This window comes from Capricornis sumatraensis, chromosome 20 (genome assembly GCF_032405125.1).
Source record: "Capricornis sumatraensis isolate serow.1 chromosome 20, serow.2, whole genome shotgun sequence".
Taxonomy (NCBI): Eukaryota; Metazoa; Chordata; class Mammalia; order Artiodactyla; family Bovidae; genus Capricornis; species Capricornis sumatraensis.
The window spans coordinates 9,375,510-9,393,334 of record NC_091088.1 but is presented as its reverse complement, the minus strand read 5'-3'; the positions used below and the strand labels follow the sequence as shown (position 1 = coordinate 9,393,334).

The window sequence follows — 17,825 nt, the reverse complement described above, 5'->3', positions numbered from 1 at the left end:
GCTATCTCCGACCACAAGCTTTCAAATAGAAAATGCACGGAAGCTGCTTTAGATGATGAAGCTCTTTGCCCTGGACTCATTTAGCATAACACAAACTCTACCCTGGGCACCAAAACTTACTTTTACATTATCCCTATGAACCAAAAAAAGATTTCCAAAGACCCAACTTTGATTTGGTTTGTGAAAGATAATGAGAAAGACCTAAAAACTGAAAAATGAAGGATGTAGGCTAGATAATTTTGGACATATTTTCTAAGAGTGGACTCTGAAATAGAAGGCTGAATAGAGTTATATAATCTCTGACGGTATGAGATTGGACTAAAATAAATCAAATGTCCCAAATTTGTCAGCCTGTGCTTCCTTTCAGAGGATACATTTAGAGTGAAAATCCTTGTACTGAGCTTTACGTCACAGGGATAAAAACTTCCCACCCTCCTCACCCTGCCATGGGTTTCCCACCCTCTCTTTCTCAAAGCTCGGATGTGCCTGCGTACACGACTTGGCTTCTGTTTTCTCATCTTAGCTTTCTACTGGCCTGAGATGGTGCTTATCAAGCTACCTCTGGTGGGGGACATTTTCTCTTTTGACCTACTGCAGACTGATAACTTTCATAAAATTCAGTAAAAAAGAGTGACAAACAAATTAAAGCAAGAAGGCATCTGAAACACAAGCCCACTGACCATATGCTTAAATGTTGCAGTGATGCCTTCTTGTTGTAACAGCTTCTAGGAGCTTACTCCCAATTTCTGTACTTACCTCGGGAACACGTATTTCGCTGAACCAGTACGTTCCAGGGGGCACACTCTGAGCAACTTTGTTCCAAGGGGCTGCTGGGTAGGGCCAGCAGAGTAAAGTCAAAGGCTCAGGACATCTTCTGTCAACACAGAAGCTAACTTATATTAAGAACACAAGTCTGCCAGGACAGCCGCTCTCAATTTGACACAGTTACATGCACCCATCTGCTCAGCGTGTGGGTTCCAGAGTTGTGTTGTATTTGTGAGGGAACCTTCAGAAAACTATTTTTGAACCTCATTTGTAACAGACATCGCTTGCTTACGATGAGGAAACTTTTATGAGCCATCGATGGGATGTATTACTCAAGTTAAATAATGAATGACCTGTGCAATTTGTTTCACTTAACTCCACATGACAGAAAGGATAATTTTTAAGTTGGATACTATTTTTCTTTTAAGTCTGTAATTTTAATATCTGAAGAGAAGTGAGCCCTTTTCCAAGGCCACAACACAGTGAAAGAGGAGAAGGAAAAGGAGGAATTGCAGAATATGTACTTTTTCCAACTCGCTGAATCAGGTAACTAAATACTAATTCTAGTGCGCTGCTCCCAACACTCACAACTTTTGATTGTAGAGGAAGGAATGCATGTTGGTGTAATAATAATAAAAATAATAACAGTTCTAGTGACTGTTATTCACACCAGGTGCTGTGTGCTTTATATGCATCATGTCATTTAATCTTCAACATTACTACTGTTATTCTGGTTTCAAACATAGAGACCATGAAGCACAAGAAGATAAACACATCAGCCAAGGAAGCATCCAACTCGTGAGCTGATGCCAAAACCCATATTCTTCTCGGCCTGCAGGATGGGTGGTGACCTTGCTGTTCGGCTCATGTTAAATAATTAACTTTGAGAAAGAGAAAAGCAGCCCCCAAGAGCCTGGAGCTAGTGGCTGATACTCTCAGGGGGGCCCTGATGGTGGGAGATGCTGGAGAGCACCCAGAGCTTGGCAGTAGGGTTCTCCCGCTGAGCATAAACAAGCTCACAGAACATCGAGATCAGACAAGGTCACTCTGTTACTACAATGAAATGGGACCCAAAATCCCTTCAAAACTCCTCTGCAATCTGGTTTAAGCACAGACAAAAGCAAGGCTACTGTGCATACTGCAAAAAATATCAAATCCTCTCCCAGACAACATGAATGACAACTCACTTATGAAGTTAATTACAAATTTAGCTTTATTTCATGCCTCCATTCTTCAAAATAAAATTTACAAAGATACTTAAGCACACAAATTCCTTCACCTCCTGGCAGCATTTAATCCCACCAGTTTTCCATTTCCTTGAAACCTCCCTCCAAATCAGCTAACATAATCCAAAATTCTATGACAAATTGTCCTTAACACCTTTGTGATGAGACTCCCCATGGTTCCCTGGGTGAGGGTCCTCCCTGTTGCAATACGCAACAAACCCAACCTGTTTGACAGTAAGGGTGATCACTGTGGTCTCTGGGTGGGAACCACTGACACCTCCAGGTGGAAGAACAGAATAATAAATGGAAAGGTTTGCAACTGCAGGTGGCAGGAGAAGGTGGGATTGTTTATAAGAACCTTCTCCCCTCTCCCCTTCTTCCCCTCCTCCTCCTCCTCCTCTTCTCTCTCTCTCCTTCTGTCTCTCTCTCAGACCCAAAACACACAGCCATACAAAATACAGGAGGAAGAAAAAGGTATCTCTCGGTTCCTCGTATATAATCTTCAGGGACCAGTCTTAAAACCACTGCAGAAATATTATGACACTTTAGCTGCCGTCACTCTCTCATACGATTCTAACAAGCATCCATGGAATAGGATGTGTAAAGAAGAAAAAGCTGTACAGGTAGGTTCTTTGCAAAAGACCAAAAGGCAGTTACACAAAGGCCATTACTCAAGGAGCGACCAAAGGGTTTTGTCTGTTCCAAATAACTTTCAGTGCTCCGAAACTGTGACATTCCTATCCTCACTAACTATATCCACTAACCAGAACTGAAGGTCCATGACACCAGATAGCTCTTGCCAAGAAGAAAATATGGAGGTCACGGCTGTCAACCATGTTAGGGCGAAGCAGGACTTTCAGGGAGTGATGAGGTTCTAATGTGAAAGACAGGAATATTCCACTCGAGGAAAGAAAGAACTTTAAAAACGGCTTCTCCTGGGCGAGGTGAATCAAGAGGGCAGCCCCTCTGTCAGGGTCACAGGAACCAGAAAGCTCAGTAATGGAAACACGCAGAACCATCATCTGCCAGGCCCTGCCCACGGGAGCAAGAAGCTTGTTTTCAAGCCTGTTTTCACCTTTACGCAAAAACAATAGCAGAAATGTAAAACTCACAGCAAAAATCTCAAATTTGATAGTCAAGAATTTGTAGTACTCTTGCCTGGAAACTCCCATGGACGGAGGAGCCTGGTAGGCTGCAGTCCATGGGGTCGCGAAGAGTCAGACACAACTGAGCAACTTCACTTTCACGCATTGGAGAAGGAAATGGCAACCCACTCTGTGTTCTTGCCTGGAGAATCCCAGGGACGGCAGAGCCTGGTAGGCTGCCGTCTACAGGGTTGCACAGAGTCGGACATGACTGAAGCGACTTAGCAGCAGCAGCAGCAGCAGCAGGAAGATACAACCATATTGTTTGTCAGATTCTTGATCGAATAATTTTTGCTCTGTCATGTATAAAGATGACAAAGACTGGCAACACCGTGTGTCACAAGCGATTTTGTAGGGCTGCGAATATGTTTTATGATTTAGACTAATATAATATCTTTAATATTTCAAAAATGACATAAACTGACATAATATTTTTGAACCATTCCAAATAATGATTTGCAAAACTCTACATCACATTAAAAATTTAGCCTGATATAATTCAAACATCTGCACAATTCCATTCTTCCTCAATACAATGGACACTGTATTTTTATTCCATTGTACAAGACATTGAAAACTTTGAGTTTTGAAAATATGTAAGATTAATAATTTATATCTCCAGTAGTAAAGAAAAACTGAGCCATCCTCATATAATAGAATGATTTAGTATAATGTGATACTAACCCACCAGTAGGTCAACGATTCTCTTCAGAGTCATTATGATACATCCTGACAACAGATTTAATTATCAAACACTGTACCTGTGAAAGTCTTGTCTATGAGAGAAACAAATGGACCACATACCCAGACCATTTAAAGAGTCCACTTTCAAATGCAAAATGTACTTTTCTTGCTGAAACTAGCAAAAATTAATATTTTAAAAGAAACTAGAAAGATGGGAATGGGGGATTTGGTGTGTAAAGCCCTACTTTATTATCTGAAGTGTAACAATTTTACTATATTAACATTCATATTTTGTCAAGGATCCTTATTACTAGCTATGGGCACTAAGTCATATGATGTCATAATAGATAGTAAGATTGTACGCAGATTTAAACATTAATTTTTAAAATCATTCGAGGTGGTCTAGATAGATTTACACCTACCTAACAGTTTATTAGATTTGCAAGCCTGTAAAGTGTTTAGAAACGAACTAGCTTCATGGGGTTCTGTACAATAACACTGCACCAAAGCAGCTTCTCTGAGATGCTGAAAATTGGGCCATGAATACAACCACCCCAGAGGATGTCAAATACATCAGAATAAACTACACATTAATGGCAAGCTTATATTTTTAGGCCTTCATTTTAGGGAGCCTATTAATTATTAATATGACACTGATTAATTTATTTCCTTTTGTCAAGCCTGCAAATCTACCACAATTTGAGTATTACATTAAAAAGTCACAGCACAGTACTTCTTAAAAATTATAATTGATATTGAAGTTTCAGTTCCCACATTCAGACTATTGTGGTATATGCACAACAAAAAAGAAACACAAAGACCCAGCGTATTCATTTGTATATTGCTTGTTTCTTACATTTGATTTCTAACTGTATTTTAACTGTTTTTCCTCTCCCACTCATATTCTATCAATTTTGGTCATAGTTAATATAGATGAGTAGTACAATGGCATCTTTAAATTGTTTTTAAAGATCATTTATTAAACCGATATAGCAATTTACCCCAATGTGACCTCCAGTTGCTTGGCTTGGGTATTATTCCATATATATGAAAATTTGATGGAGATCCTTTGTCAAGAACTATATAATTTTAATGAAGAGACAAAAATATCCCTCACCCAAAGCACTGACCTAAATTAGACATTAATTTTCCAGACTCTCATAGAGTCTCCTTAATTATATTACTTCTAACCATTAAAATGGTACCGTATTGCCTAGAAGTGCAGAGAATTCTGTTTGGTTCCCGAATGAGAAACTTCACATAGATCTTTTCCCCAAATATATGCAACTCCACACAGATTATAGTAGCAAGCAAAGTTAATCTGACTAAATAATATAGAGATACCAATCCCCAAAAGACCCCTCCCCATCTCTCAAAGACCAGATGAGACTTATAACTGTGTTATACAAAGACTCATCTTACATTGAAGACACCCTGCAAACTTGGGATCCATTTCAATTCTTTCATATTTTTCTCAAAATGCATTTCCTCAGAATACACTGATTTATCTGGAGTGGGCAAGAGGGTCATGGAAGGAAATTTCTATTCCCCTACAACTATCATTTTGGTTAATAAGAACTGCTACTGCTGAAGCCATATTTAAAAGAAAATTGGAATCCAGTTCCTCTAAGGAAGAGGTAATCTTATTAACTCAAGTATTCATTTGTTAAACAAATATTAATTTGGGGGTTAAGCATAAAATTTCACAGAGAAGGGACAGAGAGATAATGAAATCTTTCAAACCCATATGCTTTGCCTGCAGGAATACACTTATTACCTGCTGTGATGTCACTGGGTAATTTTCCTGGATGGTAGAGATGCAGCTTAAGTTTTCCATCGTCAAGAAAGAGGAGGAGACCCCCTGAAACCAGCTGAAGCTCCGTGAATAACAGAAGCCCAGCCTTATTCCAGGTTCGAAATTGAAAAGTGGCAGAAATCTCGTCCTCCCCGAAAGGGCCCGGCAGTGCCAAGTAACTCCTGGGGCTCAGAAAAGTCACAGGCACAGACTGCGGTTGTGAACAAGAAAACGACACATTTCCCTGAGAAGAGAGGAAAAGGGAAAGCTTTAAGAAAGGCACATCACATTAGTAATAGAATCTGAACTATCTAATTACCCCTGGTTTAAAACAACAGGGAAAACTGCCACCAACCTGGATACGGAATCCTTGCCATATATCTTAAAGGTTCTTCAAATCCAGTGATACATAGTCAGGCAAATCTTACCCTGGGCTTTCTCGGTGAAATTGTTTTCTTCCCATTTCTCAAATTTCACAAAGGCATCTAACTCAATGCAATTGAATTCAATCAAAATTTATTTAAAACAATTCTTTATTTATGTTTTACTCGGTTTTCCCTTCGTACTTTTGCTGCCTTTGGCTTCAAAGCCACTCCATAACATAACCAATATTAATGAGCTACTGGTTCCCCTTCCATATTCTTTCATAATTTTCTGTTACCATTGACATATACAGATGTACATTAATATATAAACAATTATACGTGCAAATACATATTTAAGGTATGTGTTCAGTTATATGCATATTCACATATACCTAAATATATATTTGGAATACATATACCATCACACTAGAGATTATTTGTTTTATAAAAATGGGAGCCATGTTTTATGTTGTTCGTTGTACCATGCTTTTATCATTAACAAATACCTTATGGAAATCCCTCTGAGTTATCTGGTGAAAGCCTAATTCCTACTTTTATTGATTAGGCAATATTCTACTATGTGAATGGGCAAATGTTCAGTCAATTGTTTTCTTATCAAGGGGTTTTCCCAGTGGCTCAGCGGTAAAGAATCTGCCTGCAAAGCAGGAGACGTAGGTTTGATCCGGGGGTTGGGAAGATCCCCTGGAGGAGGGAACAGCTACCCACTCCAGTATTCTTGCCTGGAGAATTCCAGGGCAGAGGAGCCTGGTGAATTATAGTCCATCAGATGGCAAAGAGTTGGGACATGACTGAGTGACTGACACTTTCACTTCCACTAGTATGTTGTCACTTTGTTTCAAAGTTTTGTCTCTTTCAACCAAGCGTGGATAAGCTTCTCTATGTGATGGCATTTTCAGTTCTTCAGAAGGCAGTTCTAAATACAGAGCTACTGCATCTACATATTTTAATGCATATTTCCAGTTTCCTTCTTGAATTCCAAAAAAAGTGAAATTCTCCATATTTCCAACAGTAGTACACAAAGACACACTTTTCCCCACATCTTTGGCAGCAATAGGTATTACATTTCTTTTAAATTTGCATAAGTTCAAGGACAAAATGCCCACGTGATGTATCATTGTTATTTATCTTGCATTTACCTAATAAAGAATCTAAGTCTTTTTCATGGGTTTGTTATTCTTTGGCCTCACTTTCATCTGAAGGGTCTGTTCATAACCTCTGCCTATTTTTCTTTTTTTTTTTTTTTTTTAGGTTTAACGTTGCAAAATACAATGTACAATGTACTACTTAGATTCTTATTTTGAACCATTGTGTTTTTTTCTTATTGTTATGCTATTGTCATCAGATTTACATGTATTATTTCTTATCCAATGGTTTTTAAATAGATCTTCAAGATACATTAGAATTGCATGAATTTTCATTAAAATATTGTACATGAAAGATTATTTTGCTGTTCGCACTAAATACATATTTAAGGATTAAGAAAAAAACGTTAAGGTCTGAACTATTCAGAAATAATTAGCATGTTCCTTAACAAGCTTCAGAAATCAAGATAAATGTTTTTATTTTTCCTGAAAATAACCTTCAACAAACCTTCTAAATATAGATTTGAAAAGTTGATGAAATCACTTTATTTAGAACAAGACAAGCTGGAATTAAACTACTGGTCTAGGTTAAACAAAAACATTTGGCTATATTGTGATTCTGTTAAAAGTGAACTAGCTTTCACTGCAGACAAATATCTTGTCCCAGTGAATGAAACATCAAAAGCTGAAGAGTGAAATATACTGACCCATAATGTAAAGGCAATTATAAGACTAGCAAACCTGGTAAAAATGGAAACATCTACCAGCTGCATTTGGACAGCTGTCTGCTAGCTACTCTGCAAGCAGCAAATGCTCTTGGCAATGGAGAGCCGGTGTTAGCTACATGAGCAGCTTCTGGAAACTCATTTTGCAATGGAACACTCACATCTATCTCTCCACAATAGTTTTATTTTCCATCTAAATCCTTTTCCCTTTTATATAAAAAAACTATTTAAAAAATCTTGCTGGATGGTATGCTCATATAAACACTATCAATTCACAAAGATAATTAAAAATAAAATATTTTATAAGCAATAAATAATCCTGTGATGCGTTTCGGGTTTTGCTGACACACCATGAGCTTTATTATCTATTTTGAATTTTGAACAATTAAAGAAATGAGTTCAAATGGTTGGATGTGTCTGCTTTTCTATCAGCAAGTGGGTTAAGCTGGAAACCACATTTCCCAGAATCTCATTTCTTGTCTGGGTCCAGTTAAAAGTTAGCCAAAGAGGGAGATGACGAGACACCTGAGTCAAAAGTGAAAGGCTGGCCACTTTCCCAAAAAGGTTTTCTGTGTGTGATGAAGTCCAGGGCAGGATGATAACAGAGGGGCTGGTGACTATCCCAGCGTGTCCTGCCTCTTCCACTCTGCTCCATCTCTTCTTCCAGACAGCTGACCTCCACTTTCCAGGGCCTCCAACTGTTAAGATCCAAGTCCTAAAACAGACCCCTTGTCCCTAAACGCAAAGTGGTGCTGCTTCTCTGACTGCACCCTGACCAGTGCAGCTGTACTTAAACTCCACCACACTTCCACAGAATTCGAACATCATGCAGCCTGACCAGCACTGCTCTTGGCAGATGCAATCTTGTAAGAGCCTATTAGCTTCTTTCATTAGTTATGAGTGACCATGGCAAAATACAAATTTTCCAACCGCTTCTCTAATATACGTGCATGTTATCTGATTCCAGGAAACCAGTATTCTGCTTCGGAGAGTAAGTCAGGGAGTATCTTATTAAGGAAATTACAGAGGAAAAGAAATTAGTCTCCTGGGACCAGTAATATCACAACAAAATAAAACGATCAGTTGTAAATTGTACCAAGAAAAGAACCTGCTTTACTTCATATAAAAATAAAATAATCATGACCTGTGAATTTTAAATATTTTGCATAGAATTAATCCCGTACATGCATATTGCCAAGCTGAGAACTGAGACTTATTTTTTTAAAGAACAAGAGTAAAGTCTAAAATTTCATGTCAAGTGGGAATTCAAAATGAAGCATTTTTTTTTGTGGGGGAAAGCCACACAGTTTTCCTTTTTTTGTTCACATGAAGACTCTCTTACCATAACGATCATCTGTGGGTCCTGTCGCTTGGCCAAATCAATGATATCCACTCCATTGTAAAAGAGATTTTCTAAACATCCATGGAAGTGTTTACGGGGGAATGACACTGGTTTTCCAGGTGCTGGAATCCCTCCAAAGCTGATCTTAGAAAGAAAAATGGCATCAATAATATTGTTTAGTGATTTTCTGATAATCTGCTTAAATAATTACGATTAGCAACTATAACTGTAATCATCACAGATAGACCAATTTTTCAGTACTCTACACTGCCATATTGTTAATTTCAAATGGAGATTTAAAAAAAAATTAAGATGCAGGTTTTAAAATAAGTTTATATGCATTCAGTTTTCACTGATAATAGAGCTTGATTATTCTTACAAGTTGCTAATCAAACCTGATTTTAATATTTATTGGTTGTTGAAGAAAAATACATCTTTATTTCCATAGTGACTGGTTTTAACAATGTAACCAATTATAATGACATTTTATTTTAATACATTTCTGGCATGTATTGATTCTTGGACATTTGAATCGGTTATTGATGAATCAGTTAACCTATTCGTTGCTACATTCCTTCTCTAAATCTGCACTGTTCAGGAGTGCTTTTTGCCCCCTCACCTCCAAAGTCATGCAACACAACCTATATTTACTTGTGGTAAGGAGATCTCTTAAGGGAGATTTCCTGCATACACACTGCAGGCAAAAAAGATGACGTTACTTTATAAAGATAAATTAACATGCGGGGAGAAAAATGAAGCCTCAGTACCATAGGCACAAAATTCACTACCTGAGTGAGGTTACCTAGAGGAACACTTCCTCAGGACCTTTCCTGACTCTGGAGGTGGGTTTTCTAGAGCGTACTGCCTTCCGTGTAACCTCACCACCTAGACATCACGAAGTCTGCATTAACTGAAACGTAACCATCACACCTCATAATCGAGATGCAGGTAACTGAACTCGCCCTGGGCGCGGAAACGATGCCTGTGTTCGTCCACTGTGAAGTTGACCTGTGTGCCCAAGCGCTGGATGAGCACGGAGTGCCAGTGCTGGTCGTCCAGCAGGCTGCCCAGCGTGAGCCTGACCGGGGCATGAGCTGAGGGTGGCTTCGCATCACCTTAGAGGAGAGAGAAAAGAACAGAACCATGATTCCCAGCTGAAAATAAGAGAAAAGCATTCTTTCGTGGGGACCAGAGTCTCTCATAACAACTGCAATCTCCTTCCATGTACCCCAGCCAAAACGCTAGTCTGAATTTACCTCAACTTTGAATACAACATCCTCTCAACCTTGTCGTTTCTTCCACTGTTAATTCTCTTTATTAGTATTACCCATCATCACATGTTCATTTGCAATGAAAATTTTATCTTTGCTACAACCTTATTATTTTTACTACCTCAGTATTTTTCAGTGACGCATCCCTTCCATCAAGATGTTTAAAAATAACTAAGTGGTTCTATCAGCACTGTGTAAGAAACATCAAATGAGGGTCCTGAATAGTTTGCAAATTACATGAAAGTACAATATTGGCATATACATCTATATATATACACACTCATATAAACTCTTGAATGTGGAAATAAGGTACCTTAATTGTTAAAAAAAAAAAGATGAGCTATAAAAGCATAAAGTTACTAAGGTAATAGCTAAATGACCAGATTTTCAAGCACTTTATCCAAAGAGTTTTACCTGAATTAATAAGCAAAAAGAGTTTTCCTCTTCTTAATTCCAGTGTGATGTGATCACCATTTTGTCCTTCCCTGTGGAGTAGAATCCCATCACTCTGCATGGTTTTAAATTTCAAAGAAATGACATCCTTTATCGGGCTCAGAGATTTTTGATCAAATCTGTAGAGAAGGCAACTTTTTCCATCAAGATCAACCACCTCTGATCCTAGACAAAGATATCAAAAGTCGTTCTAAGGATAAAATGCTTGTCATTAAAGTATTTAAAAACTACATATATGAGAGGATTATATATATACCCATACATGTATAGTTCAGCTCCAAGTCAATCATAATAATGGAAAATAAAACCACCAAATGTCTAATTCCTTCTTGATACCTGGGATTGATCCCATTTCAGGTTTTACCCACCTATTTACAAAATTCATGATCTAGAAATATATTTTGAAATGTATGCCTAATTTCTCTTATACTATTAAAGACTTTTTCTTAACCCATAAAAACATCAGGGAAAAAGTTATAATTAATACCGCTAAAACCACTTTGCATATTTCATGATCAACATTTTCAATGACTTTCTTAAATGCTGGAGTTAAATGGTTTTTTAGCTTCTGAAAAAGTAGAAATCATTTTCTACTTTTGAAATCTCAAAATTCTTTCATACGTGCCATATATAGAAGAGATCCACATATAAATACGTACATATTCATCAGACTCATCAAATGCCACCTCAAATATATATTAAACTGACCTTTGTGTTATATTTTATTATTTTTGTAGCTAAGTAATAGTATTTAAGAGCAATGTTACTTCCTGTCTTCTCAAGGGTGTTGTTGGAAAGATATTCACTTAATGACATTATAAGGGCTGTTCTGCCGTGTTTGTGTCATAACTGTGACATTGACAGGTTTTTTCAGCTTTCTGACAGTGTCTTATCTACTCATTGTCAAGATCACTTTTATTCAGTTCATCTGAATAAAGATGTCATGTTATACCAGTAACATAACAGTACATCTGTCAAAATCTGTTGCACCCTGAGCAGGAGACAGAAAAAGAGCTGATAATACTCAGAAAGCCTAGCAGCATTTCCTACATTTCACAAATCAAAGATATTTCTGAAAAAAGCAATTACCCTTGAGAGTGCATTTATGTAATAAATGAAGAGGTTAGGGAAGCCCAATAAAATAGGAAGCTATTTTTCAACTGGTTAGGTGACTTCTCCCAGTCAACAGAATGACATTACAGTTTACTCATCTTGTTTCATTCGACAAAATTATTACATCAACTTGTATGCTCAAATATGCATTTCATTCAGATTATCCATCATATTTAATGTGAGCCATTTATATTCACCACCACCCAAAATTTTTTTCAACTATTTTATGCAGCTATCTTTTGGAAATTCAGAGATTTGATTTTTCCACATCTTGTTAATGTGCTTATAAAGAATTCATTCACCAAGTGCACATGAATAAACATTGCATTCTGTAGAAAGAATAATGTTAACCGAACAATTATTCCTTGTTATATAGCTGAATGAATGTGCATGACACAAACATAACTCTGTGTCAAATACAAATAATGTGTTCTATGATTATTAGATTACAATAAATTAAGAAAAATTCCAATAAGACAGACCTTAAATGCTGACACATTTGGAGCAATGCAGTTATCTCTGAGTTAATGCATCGCTTAAAGGCAACCATCATTATATTGATTTTATTTCAGATAAAGTCTATCTTTGGAATTAGCTACCAAGAGATTTTTTTTTTCCCCAATGAGGGACTAGCCTGGGATACTTCAGCCTTCTATTTCTTTTTCCCTCTCTTCTTCACTATAGCTATTACATTATAATGGTCATATTAGCCTTTCATTGCACCAAAAGCTTTGTGCCAGGAATATGTCCATCAGCAAAATGGGATAGTGAAAAACATATTAGACTACTGATGCCTAAGGCAATGGTATCCTGTTTCATCTCTTAAATGGAAGCCACTTGCCATTTTCTCTTGCTCTGACCTATTACATTCTTAATTCACAGGTATCACACTATGCAATTGGACCTATTCATTAAATAAACATGGATTTATGCCATCTAGTTTGAGGCCCTGTGATGGATGCTGTGATAAAAAGATGGACCAACACCAATATGGCCCTTATCCTCAAGGAACTTATATTTGGTGAAGACAGACAAGTAGCATGTAAAAAAGTAAATTCATAAACCATTACAGACTGCCAGAGGCATTCTGATCAAGATTAAAAGAAGCCTGGGGTCACTTTAGTTAAGGTAGTTGGGAAGCTCAGTTCTGAGGTCTAGAAACCTGAGGCTAAAGCAGAGGGTAATCAATAATCTTACTCTTGCCAGACTTCAAGTCCTAAACTTCTCCTCATAAAATAGAATTAGTTCTATTATGTTTAATTTTAAGATGGCTAGTCACACAGAGTCGGACATGACTGAAGTGACTTAGCAGCAGCAGCAGCAGCAACCGCAGACATTCTCCCAACACAGTCTTTCCTCCACTGTCCTGAAAGGAAGCTCTGAGGTTGCTGAGAAACCCCAGGGGCAGTCAGTAACTCAGCTCTCAGAAGGAGAACTTGGAGGGAGGTGGCCACCCTTAAAAGGGGGCCTGAAAACCAGGAGGTAGTGAAGTAGAGGATTCAACAAACTCATTACAATCACATCACAGATCTCACATCCATGTGAATAATATCCTTCAGGAAAAAAAAAAGCTAAAAACAACTCAGAGTGTGAGTACAAGGTCAGTACAGGGAAACTTCACATCACATCCATGCAATATATGTATGAGGATTCTCGTAAAACAAGAAATTCAGGATGGTTCCGAACAGTATCACTTTAGATAGAAAGCTCATTTATAAGAGCTATTTACAGAATTTATCTGACATATTAAAAGCATATGATTTTAAATAATACTCATAAAATGCTGTGCTATGATTAAAACCAGTTAATGATATACAAATCTGGGACTATCTGAAAAAAATAATCTTTTGAGAGACAAAGGGAGAGAGAGGGAGAATCTAAATTTTCTCCTAGGATGCTGGTGGGAGAGAGAGTTCTCTTTGGAAAGCAATGTTACCACTACTAAGAACACTGGAAAAACTGGAAAATAAATCAAAGGAATAACTTCATGTCCTCTCAATGTCATGCTGGAGCTTTTTAAAAGAGTCCTGTCTAAGGATTACTTAATTCTAGGTGAATTCACAAATGTCTAGTTTTACTATTTATTACTGATTAGGGACAGACTCTAAGTTACATATTAATTTATAGTTTTTTTCCCCCCAGTAGAGATGTAAATGACTTCCATTCTGGCAGAAAATATATCCCCAAATATTTTGGTTTTATTGCCCTGTTGGGCATTAACCATTCGTGTGGTTAACCTAGTGACAGTAATCCAACATTCTTAGGTTCCTATACACACTCAGTCTCTCGAGTTTTCTGTGGGCTAGCTTTACCGGTCTTTGGATCCCTTCTCTAATAAATCAAATGCATCTGTGATATACCTTTATGCTCTACTTGGATCAATACAGAACTACCATCTGACCCAGCAATCCCATCCCTGGGTATATATCCAGAGAAAGCTATAATTTGGAACAATACATGCACCCCAATTGCAGCACTGTTCACAACAGCCAGGTCACAGAAGCAACCTAAATGACCGTCACCAGAGGAGAGGATAGAGAGGGCTCGGTGCATATGTGATGGAGTATCACTCAGCCATAAAAAGAGAATTCAATAACGCCATTCGTGGCAACATGGATAGACCTAGAGACTAACACACTAAGTGAAGTAAGTCAGAAATAGACAAATATCATATGATATCCCCTATATGTTAAATCTAATAAAAATGATACAAATGAATTTATTTACAAAATAGAAATAGACCTCAAAATAACATTTATGGTTTCCAAAGGAAAAACATGAGGGGACATGATAAATTAGATTGGGATTAACATATACACCTATAAAAAACAGATAATTCATAAGGACCTACTGTACAGCACAGGAAGTTTACTTAATATTCCATAAGAACCTAAATGGGAAAGAATATGAAATATATATGTATACACATGTATAACTGATTCCCTTTCTGTACTCCTGAAACTAACACAACATGGTAGATCAGCTAAACTACAATAAATTTTCTTTTAAAACAGAGCACTGGCAACGCAAGCACATTCTCACAACAGAAAAAGTCCAGATGATTTATGACAGCATTTCTTCATGTTGGAACTGACAGGTGTATGTACCATTCATAAAATTAATCCAACTCAATGCTTATTTGTTTTGATGGAAACACTAAATTAATATCTAAAATAATATTAACATTTACATTAACATTCAATAACACATTCCAATCTTTTGTCAAACATTTTTTGGGGAAAAGAAGCTTTTGTACACAATGGAATGTATAAATAGGAAAAGTAGAGGTATTAGAAAATGGATTACAGGAACAACTGAAAGTCAGCGGTTAACAACACTTGTAAGAGTAAATGGTCTACTGTCCAAAGATGTAGGAGAGACATGCTACTTGATTGTAAGAGAGAACTGTTTCTCTCATTGCAAATGTGTACATTGGTATGCTTATTAACTACAGTTATATTTTTAAATGGGTTTTTACTTCATTGCTTTATTGCACTGACCTCTAACAGAATATTGAATAGAAATGATAGTAGTCAGCATCTTGTCTCACTCCTGATCTCAGGGGACAATTTGAAATAATCCGACCTAAGCTTCCCTGGTGGCTCAGATGGTAAAGCGTCTGCCTGCAATGCAGGAGACCTGGGTTTGATTCCTGGGTCAGGAAGATCCCCTGGAGAAGGAAATGGTAATCCACTCCAGCTCTCTTGCCTGGAAAACCCCATGGACAAAGGAGCCTGATAAGCTACAGTCCATGGGGTCGCAGAGTTGGACACAACTGAGTGACTTCACTGTCACTGACCATTAAGTAAGATACTTGCTATAAGTTCTTTGTAGATAACTTCTAACAGATTAAAGTAGCTATCTTTGTTTCCTTATTGGTAAAGAGTTCTCATCATGAACTAGGTACTGGATTTCATCAAATATTTACTCTATATCAATTCAGGTGACATGATTTTTATTCTCTATTCGGTTGACATGGTGAACAATATTACTCAATTGTGTATGATTCTGTGTGTGTGTGTGTGCTCAGTCATGTCCAACTCTTTGCAAACTCATGCACTGCAGCCTGCCAGACTCCTCTGTCCATGGAATTTTCCAGGCAAGAAAACTGGAGTGGGTTGCCTTTTCTTACTCCAGGGGGTCTTCTCCACACAGGGATCCAACCCCTGTCTCTTGCATCTCCTGCACTGAATACCAAATGTTAAATCTGTATTCCTGAATTAAATGTGCATGATATGTTAGCCTTATGCATCACTGGATTTGATTTGCTAATATTTCACATAAAGGTTTTCACTTCTGTTTCCAAAAGAGATTGACCTATGACAGAGGTTATATTTTTAATGATTACATTATCATCAAATTAATAATGTTACCCTATTATATACTGTCTCACCATGGGGAGGGCATGAACTCTATAATTTTCTATAAATAAATTTCAAATTGTTCTGGCATGTTCACCTCCTGTTGGTCTGAGCCCTTTCAGCCATTTTTCATAAGTACATTATACTTAGCCTAGTAGTTAAGACAGCTAGTCAGTGTGGGTTTCACTCTGCACTCTACCTTAGGCAAGTGTATGAGTTTTCTATCATTGCTGTAACCACACTTTGTTCCATAAAAAGAAAACACAAATTTGTTATCTAACAGCTTTGGAATTCAGAAGTCATTACTTTGCCAACAAAGGTCCATCTAGTCAAGACTATGGTTTTTCCAGTGGTCATGTATGGATGTGAGAGTTGGACTGTGAAGAAAGCTAAGAACCGAAGAATTGATGCTTTTGAACTGTGGTGTTGGAGAAGACTCTTGAGAGTCCCTTGGACTGCAAGGAGATCCAACCAATCCATTCTGAAGGAGATCAGTCCTGGATGTTCTTTGGAAGGAATGATGGATGCTAAAGCTGAAACTCCAGCACTTTGGCTACCTCATGCGAAGAGTTGACTCATTGGAAAAGATCCTGATGCTAGGAGGGATTGGGAGCAGGAGGAGAATGGGACGACAGAGGATGAGATGGCTGGATGGCATCACCGACTTGATGAACGTGAGTTTGAGTGCGTGAGTTTGAGTGCGTGAGTTTGAGTGAACTCAGGGAGTTGGTGATGGACAGGGAGGCCTGGTGTGCTGCCATTCATGGGGCTGCAAAGAGTTGGACATGACTGAGCAGCTGAACTGAACTGAACTGAACTGAAAATCAGGGTTGGCAGGGACTGCTTTCCTCCTGATGTCTCTAGAAGACAATCCCTTTGCTTGTCTTTTCCAGCTTTTAGGAACCCCTTCATTCCTTGACTTATGGCCCCTTCCTTCATGTACAGAACCAGCATCACAGCAACTTCTCTATGCAAATTTCTCATAGCAAAATTTCTCTTTCTCATCATCGCTCATGTTTGCATTCATAGTCACATCTCCTTTTCTAACTCTGATCCTGTCACCTCTCTTTGACAAGGACTCCTGCGATTACACTGGGTCCACCTGGATAATTCAGGATTATCTCCTCAACTCAAGATCCTTAACCTAATCACAACTATAAAGTACCTTTGTCATGTATGGTCACATGTTTACGATTATAGGGCATCATTCAATCACAGCAAGTTACTGTCTCGCTTTGGCTCTATTCCTTCAACTGTAATGTGGGAATAATAAGAGTATATTCTTTTTTGAAACTGAAATATAGGTGACTTACAATATTGTGTTAATAATAGAATATTCTTCATAGGACTGTTGTATGAATGCATATCTACATAATTTTGGAAGTTGCTAGCATATAATTAGGCTTCAATAAACGTGAACAATTACTAACATTAATGCTATTATTTATTATTAGAATACTGGGCAGGGAAAGAGGTA

General features: G+C 37.7%; 1 protein-coding gene across 6 annotated transcripts in view; it reads right to left on the bottom strand.

Annotated features, from left to right (window-relative positions):
- CNTNAP4 (contactin associated protein family member 4) overlaps positions 1 to 17,825 on the bottom strand; it is a 280,255-nt gene that overhangs the window by 100,711 nt on the left and 161,719 nt on the right. For 5 of the 6 annotated variants that reach the window (XM_068991747.1, XM_068991751.1, XM_068991753.1 and 2 more), the window contains exons 5-8: positions 10,836 to 11,039; positions 10,081 to 10,265; positions 9,151 to 9,294; positions 5,598 to 5,859 (exon numbers count right to left, since the gene is read on the bottom strand). In XM_068991747.1, coding sequence (XP_068847848.1) covers positions 5,598 to 5,859; positions 9,151 to 9,294; positions 10,081 to 10,265; positions 10,836 to 11,039 — 795 coding nt within the window. The remainder of the gene's footprint in view (positions 1 to 5,597; positions 5,860 to 9,150; positions 9,295 to 10,080; positions 10,266 to 10,835; positions 11,040 to 17,825) is intronic. The other variant, XM_068991750.1, reaches the window with a different exon arrangement.